At 28.7% G+C, this 15517-nt stretch overlaps 1 protein-coding gene across 1 annotated transcript; it reads right to left on the reverse strand.

Moving 5' to 3' along the window:
• Positions 1-2013: 2013 nt before the first annotated feature.
• LOC128667554 (uncharacterized) lies at positions 2014-15379 on the reverse strand. Its single transcript, XM_053737968.1, has 4 exons — positions 15293-15379; positions 15007-15184; positions 13107-13245; positions 2014-5887 (listed from the first exon to the last, which is right to left on the reverse strand). Exons 3-4 carry the CDS (start codon positions 13233-13235, stop codon positions 3239-3241), a joined length of 2778 nt encoding a protein of 925 aa, XP_053593943.1. The 5' UTR covers positions 13236-13245; positions 15007-15184; positions 15293-15379; the 3' UTR covers positions 2014-3238.
• Between the last annotated feature and the right edge of the window lie 138 nt (positions 15380-15517).

Consider the following 15517-nt stretch of genomic DNA (forward strand, 5'->3'; position numbering starts at 1 on the left):
ACTCACCCGATATACACGATAAAAAAACCACGGTGAATACACGGAGTAATCACGGCATTTCCACTCAGTATACACGAACATTGGTCACAGTGAATACACCGAGTAACCACGGCGTTTACACGAACATCACCCACGGTGAATACACCGAGCATCCACGGTGTTTCCACTCAAGTACATTATCATTAATTCCGGTGAATATACCGACTAACCACGGTGTTTTCACCCGGTTTACACGAACATCACCCACGGTGAATACACCGAGTATCCGCGCAGTTTACACGAACTTCAATGATCTCGAAAAAATAAGATTTCCAATTTGAAGGAATTCGTTCAAAAGTCAATAAACGCAATAAAACTAATGTTAACTGAATTATGAATGTGATCAGAGCGTCAATATATAAAATTACTATGAAAAATGTGGTAAATTGTTATTTTTTGAAAACTTTGTCGCTCATCTTTCTATCAGTTCTCAGAATAGATTAGAAGACTATTATTTTTGCAAGCTTAACATTAAAATGAAAATAACTAGAAAACAATGCGGAATTTCAAAAAACTTCACTGAAAATAATTTGTAGGGAATAAAATTGTCTATAAAAAGGATCCTATTACATTTTTTGATAAGTCTGATAGTTTTGCTGGAAAAGTATTTAAGATCTGAAAATTTATTATAGATTAGACTTTCAGCTCCAATAACTTTCGAATGGAAGAATTTATCAAAAAATAATGAGACCTTTTTTGTGAAGCGTTAAATTCTCTACACGATTATGCTATGGACTTATTGATATGAGATGCGAATGTCAAGCTCGAAAAATAAAAAAATTTTTTTTCCACGTTATTTAAATGGGAAATTAGAAAGAGGCACCTCTAAATATTAATATTAACAGCTCCGCTTTTAACAGGCTTATTTTCTCACCTTCCTGTGAATTTTCAGTCTGTTTTTGTGTTGAAAAAAAAGTCACCTCAAAATGGCACACCCTAATTTACATACTCACGTACGAACATCTTCTTGAAATTGGTCACAATATCTTCTTATTATTCTAATACGTCGAGATTTGTTGTAATCTCGATTTCCAAAAATCGGACCGAAATTAATTATTTCAGCATTATTATTCGAGTAAGGCTAAAAAGCAGCAAAATAGACTATTATATTTTGGGGTCATAAAAAAATGATTTACATCATGGCCAAGTAGAAAATCGGTGCATTGGTTGACCCTGTGGGCCATCCCCAAAGTTTTCCGTTCAAAGAGCTCAGAAATGTAATTTTAAATATTTTTTAATTGACAGTAGCTTTCATGACATTGGTGTTTTCAAGCTTGAAAACGGTACGTTTTATATTGGACTTGAAAAATTCAAAACATCAAAATTGTTATTTTTTTAAGCTTTTGTAAGATGGGCTTTCTACCTCAACTCTAAGAGGGCGCTATTCTAATTTCCCATCTGATTGACATGTTAAAATTTTTTTTTTCATTAGAAGCTTAATTACTCGTAAGCTGCATAATATTTTTGAAATCCATACATAGATCTTTAAAGCTGAATCCTCAAGCTTTCCAAAACCCTATAATTACTCAAAATTGTCGCCAATTAAAGATAGCAAAAAAAAAAAATTAACAATTTCATTTCGAAATATAAAATCGATACTTTTCAGATAGCTCCAATTTACGTTTTAATTATGAAAATTATAATCTAAATTTTAGGGGTTTGGAAAGCTTGAGGTATTAGTTTTAAATGTATGTATGAATTTCAAAAATATTCAGCAGCTTACGCGTAATCACACGTTTAATAAAGAATTACATTTTTACATGTTAATCAGATGAGAAATTAAAATCAAAATAGCAATCTCTCAGAGCTAGAAAGTCAATTTTTCTGGAAGATCTTTTTTTCGGCAACCACTTGAATTCACAAATAATTTTTCCTAGTGTGAAATGAGAATGTTTATAAATCATTAGTATAATAATTCATATTTAAAATATGATACTCTAACATTGAAATAGATACTCTAACAAATTTAAAATTTCTATAATAACATATGCCCTCTTTATTTACACAAACGTAAACAAAATATATAATACAAATTCTTCAGATTACAAAGTTACATATTTTAATGTACAAATACATAAAGAGATTAACTCATTTATTCGATCATGGAGCCTAGATTCTTTATTAATATCCATCTTATACATAAATTTAAAAATATTAAACTATAACATAGAAATCAAGTTTCCGTCATCATTATTACGTAAGAATTAATTTTTTTTTCGAACACATAGTACAACTTTTCCTTACATGCAAAATATAATTCTTTTCTTTAATTTAAAAATATAGAAAAAACAATACAGTTTAGCAATAGTATAACATAAACGATATGCCAATCATATTGGACTTGTAATAGGAGAAATATATTACATGAAAAGTGATCCAGTCACCTTAGCTTAATTCGATCCTGTTGGAAAAATTATTGAAAAAATACCTAATGTTTTTCGAAAAATATATTGGAATGGAAATTAAAACATTTAATCATTACTTGCTGACTCATTTTGAAACAGTACTATATCAGCATCTACAATAGTCTCACTCAGCGTTTACTTTTAAGCAATTAAATAAAAACGTAATAGATCTCATATAGCACTCATAATCTCAAGTTGATCTTATTGCAACTTGTTTTCCCATACGAAAATTTCTGTTTTTCAAAGTACGATAATCCAATAACTAAATAAACTAAAATTTCATAACATAACTATGAAAATATCCATTGAAAAAAGAACTGAATTTGAAATTAATTAGTTGATCATTTAGTGAAATCTATTATATGAAAACTTAATAGAGAAAACTTGCTACATCAAAAGTTAGTGGTTATAAACGTATCATAATAAAATGTTACTAAAAAATAATATTAAATGGTGTTAAATAAAAGTGCGAACAATAATGATTTCATAAATTTTATAACCCCACAATATTTTGGGACATTACAATATTCAAAATTATAAAAAAAATCATGCAATTTTTTTTTAACGTTGAAGAATCGATAATGGTTTTCAAAAATGCTTCAAACATACTCAAATATGCATTTAATACTGAATATATCACGAAATTAATAATATCCAACGAATGACTTATTCTTAAAAAAATTAGATTTCATAAATCTTGCGATTCAAATATCCTCATGGAGTACAATATGTATTATAAAATTAACTAACTGTTAAGGAAATGAAGAAAACTGCATTTCTATTATGAAATAATTTCAATCTGTTTCCCAACAATTCGTTTGTTTTATAACATATACGTTCTCCTCAATAAAAATTCGAACTGCAGGTCTAATAAATTGAGATTCCCGAATAAATACCAAATCATTTGAAGGAATTGCTTCAGCAATATATTGAGTGTTGAATGCATACCTGTTATGCTGTATGCGCTTAATAAAAATACCACCGATTATTTCATTACCATTGTCAAATTGAACTACTGTAACTATAGTACCAAACATTCCATTGTCATCACAAATCGTAGAGTCACAAAACTTTAAGTCCTTCTTTGATTCACATACATATTTTACTCCATTTAATTTCATTTTTTTATAGCATTTCATACTAATAGGCTTATAACCAACTCGACTTAATGCAGTGCGTTCATCATCAGTTGGTGAACGTGTTATTTGTTTTCCTAACCCAGTCAACCTATGTTTAATTCTACTACCCTTTTCAATCGGTATTTTAATTTGCTTAGCAATAAATTTTTTAGTGTCTGAAGATACTGTTTCATCATACAAAGTTGTAATTAAAAATTTTTGGAGAAGAAAACGTATTGCAATTTGGTCAGTCTGAGCAAATGAACTAGTTACAAAGTCCATAATTTTTTTATTCCACGCCTCAAAAATGAATGCTTCATGTACCCAAATTGGACCCCAATTTCGTACAACTTTCACTAAATGTGTGAGTAAATGTATATTGGAAGTCATATTAACTATACCGAAATATTTTTGATAAAGTCTTACATATTTTTTCAACAGTATTTCACAACGGTCTAAATTTGCTGGTGTTATAGAATCACTATTTAGATAGTGGATAGCTTCTGATAAAAGTGCCAAGTGATTGACGTATTTCACAGGCAATACTTTCTGCAAGCATATCGGAGCATAATCCAACCAATTTCTCCATTCCGATGCTTTCCATTTTGGATAAGTAGATATAGGCCTTGGTTTTCGTGACCGACATGATGGAGGTTTAATACCTAATAAAAACTTAGCTATTAATTTCTTTTTGGTAGGACCTCCAATGTAATATGGCTGTTTCTTTTTCTTAATTTTTGATTTTGTTAAAAGTATTCGAGTATGCCGCTGAATTACTCCGAGGAAGACAGCATGCATTGCTTCAACAACAACTCCTTTGCATATATCAAATGATGGTAAAGCCACTAAAGGTGAAATATTTTTTACTCCATGCTTCATCTCTCCGGTCTTACAAACATGAGTCATATCATCACGAAGCTCTGCATCAGTCCGTTCCTTCTTATAACATTGACTTAAAGGATACACAAATCTACCAGGTCCTAAGCTTTTACCACTAGCATAACACCATAAGCATCCATTTCTTCCATTATATTGTATCATGCCAGTTACTGACGCTCGAGCCGGAGCATCGAGACTACACGTGGTTACTATAAATTTCGATGTGACCTCTGATGTATCAGAAGGCTTCCATTTAATACCAGTAATATATAGTTCTTGCATTTCAGCTGTAAACGGTCTTAAAAAATTTGTCATTAACGGATGCTGCATGTCGACGTAAACCGCTGCAAGAAGCATATGTTTTTTTCGCATATGCGGAGGTAGTTCGTTGATTTCTGCATAAACTGGCCATGCACTACAATTTGACGATTTAGCCGTTTGACAACCATCAGTATTGATTGTGAAAGAGAAATTGTACCATGTTTCTAAAAATTTTCCAGCCGAACACAAAGATCTATATTCTTGTCCATCATATATATCTTCATAAGCATCTGGATGTTTTTTTATTCTGTGGAATCGATATTTTAATGATTCACTAATGCCTGGTATAGATAATAGTTCTCTGATTTGTGTTGTTAAGCTAATATATATGAAGTAACATAAATCAGATTCTAGTTTATCATCTGGTCCACAGGCTTTACAAGGACATTCCTTTAATAATTTGCCAGTTTCTTTACACTTTTCTCCTAAATATCCACGACATTTTCGGCAATAGTAGTGACGTGTTAAACAATCATCATTTCGGCCGAGACACTTCCAAAACTGTTCTTTATTTGTTGGTATTGAATTACAAAAATACATCGATTTAAGCCACTTTAATTGATCAAGAGTTGCCTCAAAAGTTAAATGATGTCTAACCGACATTGCAATCACAGATAGTAAATGATCTTTGACATACATGTCGCGTTTCGCAATTAAGGGAACATTACGATCGGGTATATTGTTGACACTAACGAATGGAACGTGAACATTTTCATTATCTTCGTTACTTTGATTATTACCACTACCATCATTACGATTATTATCATCATCATCATCATCATCATCATCATCATCATCATCATCATCATCATCATCATCATCATCATCATCATCATCATCATCATTATCAACATTGTCATGATTATTATCATCACCATCAATATCGACATCATCATTACCGCAAACTTCAATATCATTATCATCACATTCTAAGTCATTATCGGCGTTATCAGAATTATCAGTATCGTCATTATCATTGTCATCAGCAACGTCATCATCATCACTATCAGCAACGTCATCATCATCATTATCAGTAACGTCATCATCATCGTTATCAGCTACATTATTATCATCATGGTTGTCATGATTATTATGCTCATCACAATTATCATCGTGGTTATCATTCTGAAATAAATAAAGAGAACATGAATTATTACTAATTATATTATTATTAATATTAGAAAATATTATGTTATCTATTTTCGTTGTACGATGTTCCGTGAACTATAATCAATCGATTTGAAAGGCTCTGGAAATTGAAAAGGCTCTCTAAGATTTAGATTTGATCACAATTTTAAGCTAGTTTGTTAACTATTTAACGAATGTTGCAACAGAAACAAACAAATATTTCAAGTTATAATACTTTTGGTGCGTTTAAATAATTGAAAATTTAGGAGCTGTGCGTGTATACTTTAATGAAAATCTGACAGTGTAAAGTAAGCCGTCAGAGATAATAAAATAGTGTGTCTTATCAAGTTAACCCATTAGCGGCCCAGACCGTGACATACCCATAACAGAGGGTATACCCTACAAGCGCGTGCATCATTTAGCTAAATATAAACGTAAGATTCGCAACATAATATGCGCTACTACTTGAAATCAATAGAAGATTAGTTCGTGTAATAGCCAAAATATTTTCTTCGTATAAGTAATTGACTGTAAAAATTTGAATTTTATATTAATGCATTGGTCGCAAAAGTTAAAGGATATGAAAAAAATTCTGAATTTTGACAATTTTCGACAGGCTGTATCGTAACGAAATATGATCGTAGAGTACGAAAAATCCTTTTTATGATACCAGCATCAAAACTTCGAATTTTAGTGTCCCTACAGCCTGTTGAAACAAGTTAATTTCAATTCGATGCTAAAAACAACTGCTAGCGAATTCTTGATTCACAAATACCTTCATACAGAGGACATAAACACACGTGTTTCTTCCCTTGAGAAGAAACAACTATTTCTGCCTAGTGTTAGTTATATTTAATGTTCATTTGCAGCCTTATTACTCTCATTTGTTTACTTGTCACTTCAGTTTAATTTTTTCACTTTGTAAGTGACAGTTTTAATTAACTCAATAAAATTACTTAAAAATGAGTGAAAATAATATTTTTGTCATATTTACTATTTTATAAGTGACTGTAAATCACATATTTCTCATTCTCTAATAGTCCTCTGCATCATTGGCTAAAAATTAACTTGTTTCTTACTGGCTGCCGACACTGAATCTAGAAGTTCCAATGCAGGTAATCTTGAAAATTATAGTCTGAGACTCAGGATAATACACGATTTCAAACTGCGGGTGATGTCAGCCCTCACCTGCGGCTCGAGCAGCCAACCTCACCCTACTCTCAAATCATCCTGTTTCATCTCTTGTCACACAATATACTATTAAGGAAAAATTTAAAATGAAGTGACAGTGAGTAAACTACCCGATGTTGCTAAAAGTCAGATTCTACGGTGACGCGGCCGGAGATCCGAAGACATTATATCCGCGACAATTGATCCTTGCGACAAATGATCCGCCGATAAAACATACTTACACACATTAGGGTGGGCCGAAATACGCTTTTTTTGAATTTTAATTATTAATATCAAAAATATTTTTCTTTGAAGAAAAAAAAAAATTTCGGACATCAAAAGAAATTTTAGGTTGATATGTTAGGCTCACCGAATCCCACTACAGATAAAAGTTGTTTAAAATTTTTTGTTTTTCAACTTATTTTGATCGGAAATTCAATTCTCTACAAAAAAGGTCCTACAATAAAATTACGTAATATTGATAGTTACTGAGATTATTGCAATTTAGCTGTAAAAAAAATTTTTTTCAAGATATTATCAGTTTTTCAGGGTAAAATATAAATTGTATCATATAAATTTCATAGAAAATTAAATTTTTTACAAAATTGGCCTTTCGGTAAAATTTTGAAATTTATATCTACTCAGAAACTGGCAGTATCATGTCTCGATAGTCACATTTCTCGTTAGTTGGTGGCTGTCACTAAGAATCGCTATTATCTTTGTAACTTTAAATAAATTTTTATCAAGTCTGTTTTGTAGAAAATTGAATTTCCCGTGAAATTTATATGAGAAAATTCATATTTATCCCTGAAAAACTGATAATATCTTAAAAAATTTCATTTTTTAGAACGAAATTGCAATCATCTTAGTAACCATCAATTTTACGTAATTTTATTATAGGACCTTTTTTGTGGAGAATTAAATTTCCGATCCAAATAAGTTAAAAAAAAAAAATTTTTTTACAACTTCAAACTTTAGCGGGATTTGGTGAGCCTCAGATGTTAACTTAAATTTTTTTTTTGTTTTCCGAAAATAAATTTTTTTTTTTTTTTTTTTTTTTTTTTTTCAAATAAAAATGTTTTTGGTATTAATAATGAAAATTCCAAAAAAGCGTGTTTTCGGCCCATCCTAACACATATATAAATGTGAAAAATTTGTGTGTGAGTATATTTTTTATGTTACAACCACACAAAATTAGTGAAAAAAGGGCGTAATTCTTCACATTTATATATGTGTGAGTTTATTTTATCGGCGGATCAATCGTCGCAAGGATCAATTGTCACGGATCTAATGTCGCAATTCCTCGTCAAAGTGTCCCAATTTAAATCTGATATGAAACAAAGTTAACCTAAAAAACACCTTGTCAGGTTTTCATGAAAAATTCTGATTGCGGTATTGTACAAAAAAGTCTAGAATACATTTTTATAGGGAATTTAACGCTCTACATAAAAGGTCCGTTATGATTTTTTTCATAAATCCATCAGTTCTAAAGTTATTTGAGCTTGAAATTCAATTGATAATGAATTTCCAGATCTTTTTACTTTTCCAGCCAAACTATCAGACGCATCGTAAAATATCGTAGAATCATCTTTGTTGAAAATTTTGTTTCCTACAAATCAACTTGGATAAAGTTTTTTCAAATTCTGCATAACTTTCTACTTATTTCCATTTAAATGTCAAGCTATGAAAATCGATCAGAACACTATTTTCAACTTCCCGCTAAGGAAATCAAAAATTTGCAAAATATTCGGGAAGTTATTAATTTCACCCTAATTTGCGAAAATCAAGTTTTCATCAGATGTCGGCATTTTGAGGTTCAAAGAAGCTATTCTAACTGCTGGATTCTCTTTACAAAAATCAATCTTTATTCCAATATAAATTTTATTTTTATATTTATCTTTACTAAATATTCTGTTCGAAATATTATTTCGAACGGTGTTGCATTTAAGTCGTAGCATATATATTTAAGTTAAGTTCAAAATGTGTATACGTTTACTAAAGGAAAAGAAAGCTAGTATGGATCAAATTTTATGACCTTAGGTACGTGGGTCGGTGAGAGATTGAGGCCCATGTTCCAAGTAAATACAAGGCAATACGTTTTTCTTCATTTTCACTCATATATATATATATATATATATATATATATATATATATATATATATATATATATATATATATTTTGAGCTTAGACATCTTTGTTATACAAAAAGAGGAGAGGTCGTAAGACCTCTGTGTTAAATAATATTAAAAGAATAAGTTAGTCTAAGCTAAAATCTCTTGCGAGTGAAGACATACCATAGAGCGCGTATTTTAATAAAAAGAAATAATTTTTAAAAAATTGAAAAAGCACGTATCTTAACATTTTTTCCGACTACTTTATATATTAATGTTCTAATCTAAGCCTATTGTCATTGGATTCCTTATTTTAATCACTGACATTGATTTCTGACTAATTACATTGACTATTTGAACATAATCATGAATAAAACTTTTAAGAACGCTTGTTGATAAAGTATTTTCGATGACTTGGGTTTTTCAAGTTCGACATAAATCGTATTGTTTCCAAGTTTGAAAATATCTATGTAATTAAAGGTATTAGGAGTAAAAATATTGAAAATTACGGTTTCGAGCACTTTGAACTCATAAATAGCGCGAAGTTTAGGGGCTACGAATTTTCAAATTGTTTTTAAGGGCTTAACATTAAAATAGACTTAAGTAGAAAGTTATGCAGAATTCAAAAAAACTTTATCTCACTGGAAAAGTAAAAGGACCTTGAAATTCAGTACAAATTTGTCTTCGAGCTCAAAAAAATTTCAAACAGATGGATTCATCGAAATACCATAGGAAACCTTTATTGTAGAGCGTTTAATTCTCTACAAAAATTAATCCTGGGCTTTTTTTTTGTACAATACACCAATACCGAAATATAAAATTCTAAGTTTTAAATGTTTTTCCCATTTTATTTAAATGGGAAATACAGTACTTCATCTTAATGTTGAGGGCTCAAATTTTTAGAGGCGACTTTTTTTATCTCATTCAATTTATATTCGGTTGTCTCAAAAAATAAAAAATAAAATTTTTTCCAAGTCTCATAATCTATACTTTCTTTGGGACCCACAAAAAAATCCTCCTAAGAAATTCGATAGATAGGGTAAATACACCAATAGATAGACACCCCCCCCCCAACAGATGGACGAATATTATTTTAATAACCGATTAAATAAAATTAACAGATGAAAATGTAACAAAATTAATTTTTTTTTAACTATATATATTTCTGATGCTAGAAAATAATTTTTTTTTCATTTAATGTATGTTATAATCATAAAAAAAATTATTTTTATTTGACGTGACGACGTTTTGCTTCAAAAGCGCCACCACCACTAAGCATATGCTAGACAACCGGTAAACTATATTTATTATAACTAACATACATAAATAATATAATAAGATATGTTTATGTGATTGTGTTCGTATTTCATTAACAATTTTATTAATTTTACAATTAACTCATAAATTCAAAGATATTTAAGAAAATTTGCCGTCCATGTTTTGGAGACAAAGTTCTAACCATAACCCAATAGATGGACGTTGAATTTATCTGGTAAATTTTCAATTTTTTTTTCTTTTATATTTAAATGAAATTGTTTGTTAACATAAACTCATTTATTTATTTATTTTTTAATATAAATTAAATGTAAGTAAAATAATTAATAATTTATAAATATTTCCCTTATTAAGAAAAATTATTTAACCCATGCTAAGTGTATATCTATATATTAGACAATTCAAATTGTTTTGAATCATTTAAAATAGTTTTTCTCGATCAACAATTATGAAGTATTAATTAATATTATGTAATATATCATCATATATTTTGCATTAGCCAGTATGGAAGAGTGAGACATTTTTAAAGACAATAATAAAAATACCACATATATTTCGAAAATTATTATCTCACATTTGTTTTTTAATGGATAGTATTAAACACAAACTGTTATATAAAAAATTAAATAATTCTTTATATACATTATAAGATGAAAATACAATTTGCAAGAAGCGTCCATCTACTGGTATTGACTGTCTATTGGAGATTTTGTTCATCTACTGAGAATTTGGACTTTTTCTTAAATTTCTCTTTTTTGTAATTAACCACTACGTTATACAAAGTTTTCATTATTTTTTTCTAGTTAATTAAACATTTTTGTATAAGTATAATTCATTTTATTATAACTTATTTATATTTTATTAGTTTATTTTGATTAGAAAACATGAGTCTGCTTAACCGTCCATCTATTCGTGCGTTTACCCTATCTACAAAATAGTAGTGGCGCTTAAAAAGTTCATTCTCCATTTAAAATAAACGTAACAAAATTTTTTTTTTTTTTAATTATCCTGAGGATGAAAAAAATCTATTTTTAGATTGATAGAAAAAAAAATTAATAATAAAATCCAATAAAAAATAGAGAAAACAAGATTTTTACTTTTGCTCTTTAGCAATTATTGATTTTTTAAGGCCTAAAATAATTAAAATCCGTAACGATTAATTTTTTTTTATCTGTATCAAGAAGTCGATAAAATAAATTTTCCAAAAAAGTTTTCAAGTTCTAGTTTCGAAAAAAAAGAAAAATCGTATATTACTCACCTAGGGACGTAAAGTAAGAAATGTCTCAGATCACATGTAATTGTTGGCCGAGGTTAAGCCGAGGTCATGAAACATGTGATCTGAGGCTTTATTATTTAGTTCCCGAGGAGTGTATACTATTTTTCGCGTCGACGGAGGCAGAAAAAATAAAAACAGTAATTACACAAAAAAAATTATTTTTTCTTGAAATTTGAAGGCTAAATAAATCAAAATTGGAAAATTTCGATCGTAAAGCGCACTCTGATGCTTCGCATCATGAGTCGTGCAATAATATTTTTTCTCCTATTTTTCAGGGAACTTGCTCGAAAAAAAAAACCTATATAAATATAAAAAAAACAATTTGCAACTGAAATGACAGTGGATTTCTTATTATACTTTCATTAAATGACTACTGAAAGTCATTATAAAAAATTCAATACATCATCATAACTAAAAGATGTGAGTAATTTGTTGATGTAATTTTGTAACTAATTCAATTATACACGGAGAAAAATGAAGATAAAAAAATGAACGAATTTTTATTATGCTGTCGACCAAACTTGAGACAGGAAGTTGAGTCTCCGAAAAATTTTTATGCTGCACTACAAAAAATGCTAGACATTTAAAACTCATTTATAAACGGTTATGAAATTATTATTCGTCTAAAATCAAAGAATCATAGTAGAGAATAGAACATTTTTAGAGGCTGACCATAATAATTATAGTGCAGCATAATAATTTTTGAGTGTTTCAACTTCTTGTTTTAAGTTTGGGCGACAGCATAATAGAAGTTTATAAACTTTTTATCTCCATATTTCTCCGTGTCTAAAAGGTATATTTTTTTTTTATTCATTAAACTATTATATTTCAAAATAACTTATATTTACAAATTTTATCACTACAACTTATCTACTTTTTATTATAAATTTTCACCGAAATCAAGGTAACAACACGGGTAAAATTTGGTTTTATTTTTTTTTTACATTTTCAAAACCATTTTTCTAAAAAACAAAATAATTTAACAATTAAGTCAACTGGTGAAAATTGAAATAACTCACTTTCAGATGCAACAAAAAAAAATAAGCTACGCAATAGGACACGTAACATTTATTTTTGTAGTATATTATAAGTTCTCAAAATCATTTTTCAGTTATAGAAAGTATGATCGGATGAGCTTTGTTACGTACAAAACAAAAGTGAGGTATCACTTTACGGTTAATAGTAATGATATATGTAGTTAATAGATACATGTAGTTAATAGTATTATGTAGTAATATGCAATAGAATCAGCGACAAAAAAATTTTGAAAATTTCCAACACGTACTACTTCTGAATCTGTAACCGGATTAGCTCATTTTCGAACTCAATCAAAATCGAAAAATAAACACAATTTTATCAACAATATAAATAATTTGGACTTACTTCATGCGGGAAATAGCTTTGTGGAATAGGTGGACACTCACTCGGTGAAACAGCAGTTAATAAATTTAATAATTTTCTTTTGCTCCTTCGATAAACAGCAGTGCGTGAGTCGCTTAATACTCTCTTCATTTTTAACTATCTGAATAAATTTTTTGTGTTAATTTTATGTTACAAAAAAAAAAAATTTAACGGCAAGATAAGAGCACCAGCACGCAGCCCCTAGTCAGCTGATCCTATACCTTAATATTGGCTCAAGATATATATATATATATATATATATATATATATATATATATATATATATATATAAATATTAGACTGGACCAAAAAAATCGACTTTTTTTTTTTCTTTCGATCCTGTGAATATATTATTCCTGATGACCAAAAAAAATTATTGTGCAAATTTGAGCCCTTAATATTGATATTAAGAGGTGTATCGTTACGACTATTGGTTTTTTTTACAGAAATTTAATTATCTACCCAAAACTCGTAAATCATTTATCTGAAAAATTAGAGCAATGTATATTCTTGAAGGAAATTAAATTCCCTACAAAAAATTTATCGTAGGAAATTGACGTAAAACGAGCCGTTTTCTTGTAACCGAGCCTTAAATATTGATTTGTTTTATAAATTCTTTGTTTCTATTCTGGACTTTTGTAACTACTAGAAATATTGAAAATTTTTCTAATCAAGGTACGTATTTTTAAAGGAAATTTAATGCTCTACAAAAAAGGTCTCTTAACATTTTTTGCTAAATTCACTCCTTCAAAAGTTATTTAAGGTTGAAGTTGAGTCAAAACGATTTGAATGACCTGAAAAACTTTCGAGGGAGTGAATTTAGTACAAAATGTTAAGAGACTTTTTTTATAGAGCATTCAAATTCCTTCAAAAATACGTATCTTGACTAGAAAAAATTTCAATATTTCTAGTAGTTACAAAAATCCAAAATAGAAACAAAGAATTTAAAAAAAAATTCAATATTTAAGGCTTGGTTACAAGGAAACTGCTCGTTTTACGTCAATTTCCTAAGATTTTTTGTAGGGAATTCAATTTCCTTCAAGAATATACATTGCTCAAATTTTTTAGATAAATGATTTACGAGTTTTAGGTAAAAAATTAAATTTCTGTAAAAAAAAAACCAATAGTCGTAACGATACACCTCTTAATATCAATATAAAGGGCTCAAACTTGCACAATAATTTTTTTCAGTCATCAGGAATAATATTTTTGCAGTATCAAAAGAAAAAAAAAAATATTCGGTTTTATTTGGCCCAGTCTAATAAATATATATATATATATATATATATATATATATATATATATATATGTATGTATATATATATATATATTTATATGTCATTTTATATACTGTGGCTGCCTAATAGTTCAGGACTCAGTACTGGTGATTTTACCCTATACATACAATTTTTATGAGTGTGAATGCAGCAAACATCAGATAAATATAAAACTATAAATAGATAGAGTAAATAATTTTAAAAATAATATTTATAAAAAATGCACTTATTAATTTCAAAATTTTTCAAATACGCAATTTTCTTTTAATTTAATTTTTTTTATTATTTATTCTATTAATGAATTATTTTAAATTTTTCTGATGTCTGCTACATTCACACTCATAAAATTTTCATATGATCGTGAAATAAGCAAGCAACTAAAAATTTTCGAATTTTTTTTCTCGACAATTAAAAAAAAAAACGAAAAAAAAAAAAATATAATTATGCATATGTCAAAAATTTAAACAACTGTTAATGAAATTTTCGAAAATAATTTTTTTTTCTTTATTTTAATTGATCGTTTTGAAAAAAAAAATCCAAAAATTATTAGAGGTCGGCTAATTTCACTACCAGAATTTTTATGTAAAATATCAAAAAATACTTACTTGTAATTTGCTACGTTTATCACAAACGTGCTACTCAAATTTTTACTGAAATTTCTTTCCAAATTATTATTGTTAAATAAATATTGACAATAATACTTTTTTTCAATGTTATATATTTCAAACAATAAACTTTATAGCTTGATTTTTTAACTTTGTTATATTAAATAGGTTAACTTAACTGCAATAATTTAAAGGTATAGAACATGTGTGAGTACCATGAGCACCATGAGGCATAACTTATGTGATGTAACAGTGCATGCGTTTTAGCTTACTACTGACCACTTACTTTTGCTGATAATTGTCATCGATGTGAAAACTTAACTTGACCTAAATCTATCGCCAATGTGGACGGCAAACTGCTAGCAAAACTTTAAGAGAAATTATGGCTGTCAACTTGTTGTCAATTTGCGCTGTATGACTTCATACTGCAGTTAGACAACCGAACATCAAGTTGACGTACATTCGTTGTCAAATTAAAGCAACATCGTTGTCGTCGCACCATAGCGAACGC

This window comes from Microplitis demolitor, chromosome 4 (genome assembly GCF_026212275.2).
Source record: "Microplitis demolitor isolate Queensland-Clemson2020A chromosome 4, iyMicDemo2.1a, whole genome shotgun sequence".
NCBI lineage: Eukaryota > Metazoa > Arthropoda > Insecta > Hymenoptera > Braconidae > Microplitis > Microplitis demolitor.

Bases quoted from the DNA above. Each gene is read 5' to 3' on its own strand.
- LOC128667554 (XM_053737968.1), bottom strand. From the start codon at position 13,235: ATGAAGAGAGTATTAAGCGACTCACGCACTGCTGTTTATCGAAGGAGC. The intron at 5,888-13,106 runs GTAAGTCCAAAT...TATTTATTTCAG, and splicing joins AAAGCTATTTCCCGCATGAA to AATGATAACCACGATGATAA.